General features: G+C 41.3%; 1 protein-coding gene across 1 annotated transcript; it reads left to right on the top strand.

The window, feature by feature from the left end:
- Nucleotides 1-946: 946 nt before the first annotated feature.
- Nucleotides 947-10,331, top strand: LOC122226320. Its single transcript, XM_042949298.1, has 2 exons — nucleotides 947-1,838; nucleotides 3,082-10,331. Exon 2 carries the CDS (start codon nucleotides 9,290-9,292, stop codon nucleotides 10,271-10,273), a length of 984 nt encoding a protein of 327 aa, XP_042805232.1. The 5' UTR covers nucleotides 947-1,838; nucleotides 3,082-9,289; the 3' UTR covers nucleotides 10,274-10,331.
- The last annotated feature ends 1,598 nt before the right edge of the window (nucleotides 10,332-11,929 follow it).

Below are 11,929 nucleotides of genomic sequence, written 5' to 3' on the forward strand. Positions count from 1 at the left end.
ATTTTCTTGGGTTCCAAGAGTGCCTTTAAAAATGCAAATTCTCTTGAGATGGCTTTAATAGGATACAGTTAACAGTAATAGAGTGAAATAGCACTTAGAACAGGCATCATAATGGATGGGAGGGTACCTGAAGGGTTGGAAAGTTACAAGGAATGGAGACTGATTCAGGTGATTCTACATTGTGTGTCAGTCAGCAGTTTTTTTTTTTTTTTAATAAAAAAATTTTTTTTGTAATGTCTATTTTTGAGAGAGAGAGAGAGAGAGAGCACAATGAGGGGAGGGGCAGAGAGAGAGGGAGACACAGAATCCAAAGCAGGCTCCAGGCTCTGAGCTGTCAGCACAGACCAATGCAGGGCTCTAACTCATGAACTGTGAGATCATGACCTGAGCTGAAGTCCACCTCTTAACTGACTGAGCCACCCAGGCACCCCTCAGTTAGCAACTTTTATGCAGAATATTGATTCCATTTGTAACAGGATTTAACTGTTGAGGAATATTGAGGAGAACCTTTTATATTTGAAATGTCTTAATAATTTTATAGAAATCATCTGACATGGAACTGATATCATAATTACATAGGTCATGCTGCATCAGATAATAATATAGGACAACCTTTTAGGAGAACTATGGATCTAAGAGGATATGGTGGTTTATGTAGACCTTCATTTAGAGGGTTTCATGGACCTATTGACCTCCTGCTTTTGTGCCAGAAACAGAGAAAGTTCTGAACTACCTAATCAGTTTAGTTTGAAGAAGGATTACCACCTTTACACACCCCCCCACCTCTCCCCTTTGGGAAACTCTTTGTCTAGGGACTAGTGTCAAATATGTACTATTTGGTATATCCACATGTATGAATTCTTGAGACTCAAAAAGTTCCTAGCAATGTGTGTGTGTGTGTGTGTGTGTGTGTGTGTGTGTGTGTGTGTGTGTGTGTATTTTTATATTTAAAAGTCTTTGATGCACTGTTACAGGTTAGTTTCTCAGAGTTAGGATGCAAGAGGTTTATCAGGAATTAACACCAGTGGGAGAGAAGGGAAGAAACTAAGATAAGTTAGAAAAAGAAGTCAAATTGTGAAGCAGACTTAGCAAAATCTTGGTGAACCCAGCAGGCACCTCTGAAGAAGGCCTTCCCTGTAAGAGCCTCGGGCCAAAATGTCTGGACTTTTGTACCCTTGCCTGGCTTGGTCACAGGATGCAGACTTACCCAGGTAGGGTGAAACTGTGGGCGAGGTGGCTCTCTGCCATTAAAGCTGATTGCTGGAGGCTACCCCCTGATCTTGCTTCCTATGGCTGCATGGGGTGGGGGGGGGTGGTGAGGGCAGTGCATCTCTGAGTCTTCTGGAAGCCTTCAGTTCTATGATGCCTTATTTACGACTTCATGTCTCTCTATTAACTTTGTGTGTTTCCTTATCATTTTGCTGTATTGGTTAATTTCCCTACAGTATTAGAGCTTATAACTGCTACCACATGAGCGTTGCATAAAGATTGAGAGTAGAGACTTGGTTCAGATTCTCTGCCTCCACCATTTTCTAGCTCTTTAACCCAGAGTAGGTTTCTTAACCTCTCTAACCCTCAGCCTCCCCATTTGTGAGTCATCAGATCATTAAATGAGGAATGCATGCAAATTCATTGGCTCAGTATCTAGCAGGGTGTATGTGCCCAGTAAGTGTTAGTTATCATTAGTAATAATTTTTTTTGTCATCGTTATTCTCTACCCTCACTTGATCCAGAATTTAGAGGCTGAGAGATTTTCTAGATGCACTGGTTAATATTAGAAGAAGAAACCAACTCTGAAATATATCTGCCTATTAGGTATCATGGTAGCAGAACAAAAAGTAAGTCAAAATAATTAAATAAGTGCGAGGCAAGGGGTGAGAGAAAACACCATCTGCCAGCTCTCCGTGAGTCATTTAGGAGTGAGTTGGAAGATAATGAAGCCTATTGCATTCTGGTCATGGATGGGTCCTTCTGCTTGGCTGGTGCTATTGCCTTTCTCTGAATAAAAATAGCCCATGCATCCTTTACTGCAGCTCAGTAAACACAGATGATGTGAATAAAAATAAAAGGATGCACAACAAAATCTTTGGGGAGATTTGCTGCAATTTATTTTGTTTCTTAGTGTACCCATGAATTTCAGTACAATCAACAGTTTAATCTGAGCAGCAAGGCATTCATTTTTTGGCTGTTTGTAGTCAGCGTTATACTATTTCCTAGCAGCACTGATCATATGAAATGCTCATTAGAGCCATGAAACAATCTTCAGACTTAAAGCAATGTGGTGGATTGAGTGCAACACCCCACATGTCACAAACAAAGGCTCCCATTTGGGTTTGGCCACCTACGACCTGTGAGGACAGTCTGAATTCCCCAAGCCGTGGTTTCTCTCCAACCAAATGGTGATGTTAAGCAATCTTGTAATGTTTAAATGAGATCATATGAATGATGAGTAAAGTGTTCTTTTTAAAAATGCTTTGGAAATATTATTTTATCATGATTAATTACAGAAAGCTACTTTTGAAGGGCAGTGTCACATTATAACTTTTGAGACTAAGCTGACTACCAGTTCCTAGCCATGCAAAATGACTTAAACTGGGGGGACTGGGGAAATAACTTGAATTATGGTGGCTCATTTTTCTTATTCACAAAATGGGAATAATAATATACTGACCTCATCGAGTTGTTTTGAGGATGCAATGAGATGATCTCAATTGAACACTCAGGGTACAGGGCCTGGCACAGACTGCTTACTTAGCTGCTACTTTCATGATTTAATGAGAGCAAATAGGAGTCATTTCTTTGTGTCTTGCACCATTAAAGGCTGTACTTTGTGTGTGTGTGTGTGTGTGTGTGTGTGTGTGTGTGTGTGTGTTGCTGGAATGTGTTTACTAATACTTTCGTTCGAATTCTGGGGTTATGTAGTTACACCTATTAACGTACAGCTGGCATTCTGGAGAGACTGTACTAACAGAAAAATAAAAGATGGGGGGGAGGTCTTTGGAAAGGGGAGAGTAGAGAGTAGTTCTAGGTTTTGTTTTGTTTTTGTCTCCAAATTGATTCTATTTTTTTGAAAAAACACAGATTTTAAGAAGTATATAATGTGGAGGACAAGTCATAGGCGCGGCCTAAAGCCTGAGTTTATAGTCCTGCCTCTGCCGCTAACAACTGTTTATGGACATAAAAGAAAACAAGGTAATATCACTGGCCCCAAAAGAGATGGGTCAACAAGATCAATGCTTCTTGAGCTTGGCCCCGTATAGGAATCACCTAGGGTGCTTTTGAAAAATAATATATCTGTCTACATCAGGTCCACATCAGGTCTGTTGGACTGTCTCTGGGGAAGAACCAGTCTCCAAGCTCACCAGGTGTTTGGGATACACAGAAAGGCTCACTGACCACTTGACTGGGTCATTGCTGGGTCTCTGGCTCTGGAATCTTGCACATCTGTACACATCTCTCTTTACTGTCATCACATACGTAAAGAGTGCTTTTTAAACTGGATACAGATATACAGCAGTAGCTAGAGAAGGTTAAGGAATTTGATTTAAGTTATTAGCTTCTGAAAAAGAGCAAGCTATTTTCTAAACCTCACTGCAAACCTTAAACCTCTTCTTAAGAGGGAGGTGATCACTGTACGTCAACCATACAGGCATTATACGAGACTCAGCTACCCTTTTCAATTTACCTGCTCTTTATGTGGAAAGTTGTACCACTAGAGAAGTTTGCTTCCAATTCAGGAGGTATTTTATACAACATTTAAAAGTCACACATAAGGCTTCAACTCTGGATATGGGCAATAAGAAGAGACAAAAAAGTCGGAGACTGTTTCCAGGGAGGGATTTTCTAACTCACTGATCTCAGCACAGAGCATCAGCTTGGAAAGAGCGTTTTTGTAACAGAAATATTCAGTGAAAAAACACCAATGATTTCCATTTATATCCTTAAAATGGTAGAAGGAACATATGGCTTAGATTAGGAAAGTGAGCGTTAGCTATGAGGGTGCATTTGCAGGAGACATTAATTAGGACTGAGAGTACCTCAAGTACTTGGGAAACAAATTTGTTTAATAAGCTTCATGGTTTGCAGATGCCTTTCCCTCTTCCTCCCCTATGATTCCAAATGAAGCCATTTTATCTGTTCAGAGCTAAGCACACTTGAGAAAGTCACATGATTTTTGTGCTTCACTCCATTCATGTTTGAAAGCAAGTTCACAGGACCTTCACATGAGTAAGATCTCTCTTATAGCAATATACACCTGAGTGAGGACCTCATCATATTAAATCAGGATCTTATTTTAAGCTCCCTGTTTTCAGGGCTTTGCCTTTCAAGAGACCTTCATTCATTGGACTACTACAGCCAAATGCTGATGTGCTGTCTCTGTTCCTGGAGACGCTCTGCCCTGGGGTGTGCTTGAGTGGAGTACGCTGCCCATGTCTCTTGTTTGTATCGGCTCCTGCTGCTTCCTTTGATTAGGGGCTGATAGAATATCTCTCAAGATTTGTGGAGTTGATGAAAGCCATATGTCTGGGCTAAAGTATTTGGAACTTGATTTTTGGCATTGTCATCATGTTAATATTCTTCAGGACATTTTAAAACATGAGCATGAGACCTTAGATACATGGAATTCTCTGGTGAATACTGGCTGGGACAGCTGACATAAGGGTTATGTTGAATCCTCAAAAGCATATACTGTATCACTTTCTTAAGCTAGAAGGGCTATAATGATTCTCTTGGGACAAATAAACATTTCCTGGGAGGTCCCTACTTGCTTAATTCTAGCCTTGAGTTTTAAAATCCTTGCTACCCTAAGTGAACTCATTTTAATAAAATAAAAATGTTCAGCTGTTTTATTGGTGCTTGTTGAAGAAGGCAAAGATCAAAAGGGAATTGAGGAAGAACTTGTTCTCTCACTGAGGCAGCATTTGTGAGGTAAAATAGAAAGGTGGGTTATGTGGGCCAGTAGAACAGGGTAAGTGATTAAGAATAAAGATGCTAGAGCCAGACTTCCTGACTTTAAGTCCTGGCTCTGTTACTTCTTGCTTTAAATCCTGGCTACTAAAGCAACTAAACTCTGTGCCTCTCTGTTTCCTTATCTATAAAATGGAGACAATGACAGATTGAATGAGTTGATGCTTATAAAGCAATTAGTTTTCGCACATCAAAAGTATTAATAAATGTGACTGTCCATTGGGCAGAGCCCCGTGCTGGAAGTGCTATTACTTTCACGTGACTATCTGCCTTCAGAACTAGGTTGATTTTATGAGCCTAATCTGTTTTTCTCCCTCTTTTCTGAGGCTGGTGCTAAATGGTTTTATGATGCTAGATAAGAAGCGTGAACCCCAAATACCTAACTGTCCCTGTTTGTAAAATGTAGATTAGCTCAATGTTGCTTATAGCTATGTTGGGAGAAGAAAATAAGACCATTCTTACAAGCACTTTTAGCTCTTCTGGGGAGGTGTAAAGCAGGACCAGAAAATGATTTGTATAATAACTCAACTTAGTCAAAACTTTCCAAAACAGTAACATTAATGCCATGATATGAGACACTTTCTAATAAACATTTTTAAGCATCTAGATCCCTAAATTACGTTAATAAGAAATGTTGCTGAAATGTAACTGATTCCTAGATTGTGTTCACTCCACTACTTGATTTTGGCCATTCATTTATTACAAGCAAACCTAAAACTCATTTGCTTTTTCATTTCTAAGTTACCCCACCTAGTTCCAAAACGGATTTAAGACCACTGGAAACCACTTGTTGAATATGTTCAAAAAATATACTTACTTTTGTCATCTTGTGGCTTTCAGTATTAATACCTTGATGGAAAGAAGTCAATATTTTTCTTCTCAGTTTCATCCGAACACATCTCTTCTGCATGTGTTATTCATTAAAATCCAATAGAAACTGAGTAAGAAATGTTTTCCTAAGGTACAGACACTTGTCAGAAAGCTTGGGATTAAACAGCCATATTATTTATTTTTAGATTATGAGCTGACTATAAATTGACAGCAAGTGGTCATGTTATCGTGGTCTTTGACACCTCATGGAAGGCCCTCTTTCTGACCCCACCCAATCTTCAGTTCCTCTAATGTGTTTGTGGTTACTCTTTCGGTAGTTCTCTAACTGGGTCCTAAGATAAGAGACGAATGTGGGGGGTGAGGGAGTTATTTCCTTTGATGTTAGTGCATGCTGGTGATGGTCTATGTTTCTTTCATACAGAACATAATACATTGGAAGACAATCGAGGGAGCGCGGGAAACGTGGGGTATAGTGCTACCGTCCAACTAACTGGGAATTCAGGCAGGCCATTTTGTTTTCTTCAAACTCAGCTCTGCGTCTATGAAGAGGGTGAACTCCTTCACTAACTATTGTGTAGTGCTCGTAAGATAGTAGGAAGTCAGCATAATCGCATATACTGTAGCAGTTGTATTACAACTTAAGTGGATAATTCCTCAAAATTGTGTTCACCTGACTCAAAACCAGAATGTGGGGGCTGTAGTGTATTAGATATCTGACACAAATATATCCAAAGCTTTTCATTCTGCTTTGTGTAACTTTAGTGACCTACTCTTATTAATATGTGTCCCTTGACTTCTGCTTCACTCACTCTTGGAGGTAGGTACATTTATGCATTTACTTCTTTATTGCATAAAATGGGAACATATCATTGAAAAGGAATATATTCGTGTCAGGAAATTTGCTAAAAATTAATATGCTTTAATTCAAGAGATATTTGGTAATCTAGTAAATAGACTAAAATGATTGATGACCCAGGGAACTTGCCTCAAAGAAGCTTCTGGTGTGGTGGGAGTACAGAGAAGGAAATGCAGAATTATAAAAGTGTACAATGAAGGTGATGATTGGGAAAAGTGTGGAGCAAAGCAATTACAAGTGGGCACCTAATCCACCCCAGGGAAAGCCCTGCAGACTTCCCAGAAGCCATGGCATGTGAGTGGGTGACTGGAATCAGGCAGAATATGTGATCGTTTCAGGCAGAGGAAAGCAGCATGTGAAAGAGCCTAGAGGTGAGAGAGAACCATAAATGTCCAGGTCCTGAAAGTAACTTATAGTATACATTAGGGGAGAAGGGAGTGGAGGAGGGAAGCAGGGAGAGATGAGGTTATAGAGGAATACCAAGAGTTTGGGTTTGATCCTGAGGGCAATGAAGAACCATTGGAGGGTTCCCACAGAGGAGTAACATATAATATTAACGTTTAAAACAAGATGAAATACCAACTGGAGTGTGGTGAATGATTTGGATTTGGAGTGGGGCAGAACTGGAGATGAGAAGGTCAGTCGGAGTATTGTAACAATAAGCTAGGCTAGAGGTAATGGTGGCTTAAGCTAAAATAGAGGCACTAAGGAAAAAGGAAAGATGGATTCCAGGAATATTAAGAAGATAGAATCAACAGGATTTGATGATTGATCCACTCGAAAAATATTTGTTGGATTTCTGTGTCTGAGCATTATGGAAAACCTGATACTAGATATACGTGCTCACTGTAAATAACTATGCAAGCTGGACAAAATATATAAAATAGTATCTGCAGGCATTGCCTAGCCACTCGGTGTTGGGCTACAATCCTTGGGAAAGGAAAAACACATGAGGTAACCTCCAGATTTACACAGGTTTTCTCTCCAAGGACATAGTTCAGACTCTCATACCGGGAGTGAGATCTCAAGAGCATCTGTTTTGCCAAATGAAGGAGTTCGTTGACTGTTCAGTTGGCTGATATTTGGGTTTAGGACATCAAATATGGGAGACCTGTAGAGAAGAAACTCAAGAAATCCTTGGAAATCCTTCTTAGGTCCTTGGTCAACTCCTAAATTATACATGTGTAGGATGAAATTCCAAAAGAGAGCCTCTTCCAGAAGGCTGAGAGCTAAGCAGACATTTCAGTGCAGGGAAGATGTTGGAGTGCAAGCTGAGCCAGAGTGAGGAGACCCTGATGCAACTCCTAGCATTTCACTGGATCCTAGAAAGCACATTGTAGGAGTAAGTATCATGTTTCAAGAGTAAAAGCAAAATGAGAATAGGCCATCCTAACAGCCTCAAACCAGGTCCCAACACGATAAGATAAATCTGCAGTAACATAACTGCCTGCCATAACAAAACTCAACTGCCTTGAGAAGACAAATCCTGCAGAGCCTCTCAAATATATTATTCCCAAGGTTCAGCTTTCAATAAAAAATTATTACACATTGAGAAAAGTAGGAAAAACATCTGATAATCAGGTCATAAAACAATAAAAGTGAACCTAGAAATAGTGCTGACAAGAAGAGTTTACTCTATGCAGATACTAGCTCCAGCTGTGTGCAAGACACTCTCTGAACTCAGAGAACTTATGTGTAGGAAGAGAAAACAGCCAGTAGACAAGACGAATCAGTAAAACATTTAGTACGTTAGGTTACGAAAAATGCCAGGGAGAAGAAGAAATCATGGAAACAAGGTAGGGGGTATTGAGTGGATGGCATTTTATGAAGGGGGTCTGGAAAAGATTTTGTGTACGGGGCTGATGGCAAGGGAAATTAAAAGATGGGAATCATGTTCTGAGCTTGTGCTTTTATATGAACTTGAGATGAGCGACACGAGGAGGAGCTGCATTATTTGTCAGAAGACGATATTTGGGGAATGTTTAGTGTGAGGTGTTGCTGAGGCTCTAATTGGAATTTCATAGTAGGCAACTGGACACACGAATCTGGAGAGCAGAAGATGTCTGTTCTAGAGATGTTAATTTGGAATTGATCAGCCTATGATAAAAACTATGACCGTGTAAAAATGAGAAGGGAAAACCCATGAAGAGGTTCAGGATTTAAAATACAGACATGGCCAAATGAGAGGCGGCAAGTTCAGGCAAAGGAAGACCAGGCCCTGTGCAGACGCCTTTTCCAAAGATGACTCGGTGAGTTGAGACTGTTCCCCAGAGACACCTTGAGAAGAATTAGCTGAAAATCACAGGGCCACAATAAGGAAGGTGACACATTAGTGTCACCGCCCCCCCCTCCCCAACAGTAGATCACCCCTTCCAGGACAGTTGGATTAAATGTGGAAAATGGGCGGCACTGACATCCATGAAAATCTCAGACCCTGCCAGTTCCATTGTTGTCTTAACTTGAAATCTAGGCTCTTGGTACCTCAGGGGACACCTTTCAGTTGTACCCCACCCCCCCTTTTCAACCAAAGACAAGGGCAGAGGGAACCTCAGAGGGGGAGATCTTGGGACATTCGTAGCAGGACCAGGCTGCTGTGAATAGGGGGATGATCCTGGCCCACAGACAGGTCCCATTATGCCAGAAGCACACATGCAGAGGAGGGAGATGGCATGGCCCTGCCACGACCCTCCCTCTAGGTGTGCCGTAGGGCAGTTGGGCCGAGAGAGACCTGAGCTCCAGGGCTCCGAAGAAGTGGGGAGCAGGAAGGCGGAGACCAGTGGGGGCCTTGTCCGCCTGTCAGCAGTCCCTCAGACGGGTGCCGCTGACCATGGGGACTTCAGTGTACCCTCAGACAGTCCCAACGCAGAGAAAGAAGAGCTGTCCAGGGAACTGAGGGAGGAAAATCAGAGGATTGCGAACCTCATAGGACAAAGGACACACCTCCAAGCTGAGGAAGTGTCTTTGCACGTCGAAAATGCCCAGCTGGAGAGTGAGATTCAGCAGCTCCAGGTCAGGCTCCAAATACAGCGTGAGACGTGCAAAGAGCATGTCCTGCAACTGGAGGGAAAGCGGGCTGAGCAGGAAACATCGTGTGGAGATGGAGAGAAGCAGCTTCCCAAGGCATGCGGGAGCCTGGATGCCACCTGTGGGACCCGCAGTCTCCACAAGAAGATGGCTGAGGACCTGGGCAGAAAATCTCAGAGAACCACCTCCTCTTACAAAGAGGCCGTCCTCCTGAGTAAGGGGAGAGGCCGCAAGAGTGGGAGGGCCCCTCTGTCGGTAGAGAGAGAGCCGCAGGAGCTGAGGAGAGAAGACTACCACCTCAGGCAGAGGCTGGTCCACTCGGGGCCCAAGGTCCAGCCTGTCCCATGGGGGCCTCATGCACCTGCTGCTCTTCCTGCAGCCTCCAGAGCCTGTGAGGGGCCAGGGGCTCCCCTGTATCCCAGGTGCCCCAGGAGAGGCAGGGGTACACTGGCAGGGCTCCGGGGCTGGGGGTTGCCTACAGGTCTCACTCAGCTTTCCAGTAGCCAGGCCCTGGACGCCCACGAGCAGGGAGGACACAACAGCTCCTGTGCTTCCCCGCCAAGCCATGGCCACTGCTTTTTAAGTTTAGGTTAGCCCTGTTAATTAGTTGATGCTACCTACATCTGAGTGAAGTTCCCTATAGCAGGTGAATGTGGGCTGGTACTTTTTTTTTTAAGTTTATTTATTTATTTTGAGAGAGAGAGAGAGAGAGAAAGTGAGCGAGCATGAGAAAGGGAAGCGCATAGGAGAGGGAGAGAGAGTATCCCAGGCAGGCTTCTCCCTGCCACCAGAGTCCTACTCAGATGCTTAATTGACTGAGCCACCCAGGCGCCCCAGCTGTATTTTTCAATAAATGTTTGTTAAACATTAAAATAAAATAAGATAAAATAAAAATCAGATATGAGACATAAAAGTCTGTCAGTGAGACTAATAACTAACTGGGCCGATGGGCTAATCTACTAGAATCCATTGTTCTGAAAGTCCAGTGTTTTACCAGGAGGAAGGGGTCAGCAGTTCCAGACACTGAGAAATCATGTTTTCGTGGATTTAGAAACAAAGAATTTGATTTAAAAATATGGTGAGAATTACAACTAAAATGTGAAGCAGAATTCAGAGGGTATTGAGATGAGAAAAGAAGAGGTAAGTTGGTCAAGAGATAAACAACTCTGAACGTGGCTATCAAGAGTGGCCGTTGAAGAGGGATGTCAGGTTCTGGGCGTGAGAAGAGAGGGTGTGTGTGTCACGAATGGAAGACTTAAACACATTTAAGTATACTTACACTTTTTGAAGGACTCCTTAGCGATGCAATGTAGATTGGAAAGAGATGAGAACATGATGATGTCTAGATTAGGTACACGGTATTTTAATTTCTAGGATGATTCTTGAGTGACCCTCTTGATTCACAGAGGAAAATTTTAACTCTTGTTCCACAGTTACTCAAGTGATATTAATGTTAAATCTTGCAATTCAGAACTTCTAGCTTTATCTCAGATTCTCTCTCTCTTAACTAGTTCTAAGTAATTTTTTTATTCAAAATATTAAAAGGAGGCAAACTTTATGGCAATTATCTATCTAGTTCAACTTTCCTTTGTATTTACACACATTGTTCTATAAATAGAATCCTTTAAAGTGTTTATTATGAGCTACTTTAACTACTGAGCCTGAATCATAATCATTTATATTTTTCACTAATCGAACATTTCCAAAACTTTCAAAGATTTCTATGCTAATAGAATCTCTTCTCTTAATGGATGTATATGGACTGTATGTAAATACTTTTAGTTAGAAGTCCATTATCTTTGTTATTCAAGTTCAGAGAAGAAGTATTAATTCAAGATGGTCCTGATTAAACTTCCAGGAATAAAGTGATAAAAAAGCCAAATATTTCTGAGAACTTGTGCCCTCTAAAAAGGAAATTTCTAAGTACCTTTTTATGTCAGTGAAAATGAATTGTGACAAAAACATACACATTGAATGTATTAGAATTGAGTCTGACAGGATAGACATCAGTACTAAAAAATGATAATAATCACAGAAAGATTTACCTAATCAAAATACATATTTTTCCAAGGCTCACCAGCTGATGTTTGATACATTCAAAATTTCAGACTAATTTAGGAATTTTTTTTTCTGAATTTTGATACTTTCTGCAGACAGTTTCTTATACATTTTGATATTTTTTTGCACTGAAAACATCTAGTTATCCTAAAGTGTCTCTTTATTCATGAATGAATAGAAATCATCAAGAAA

The sequence above is a fragment of the Panthera leo genome, chromosome C1 (genome assembly GCF_018350215.1).
Source record: "Panthera leo isolate Ple1 chromosome C1, P.leo_Ple1_pat1.1, whole genome shotgun sequence".
NCBI lineage: Eukaryota > Metazoa > Chordata > Mammalia > Carnivora > Felidae > Panthera > Panthera leo.

Excerpts from the sequence above, each read along its gene's own strand:
- LOC122226320 (XM_042949298.1), top strand. The coding sequence starts at position 9,290 with ATGCCAGAAGCACACATGCAGAGGAGGGAGATGGCATGGCCCTGCCAC.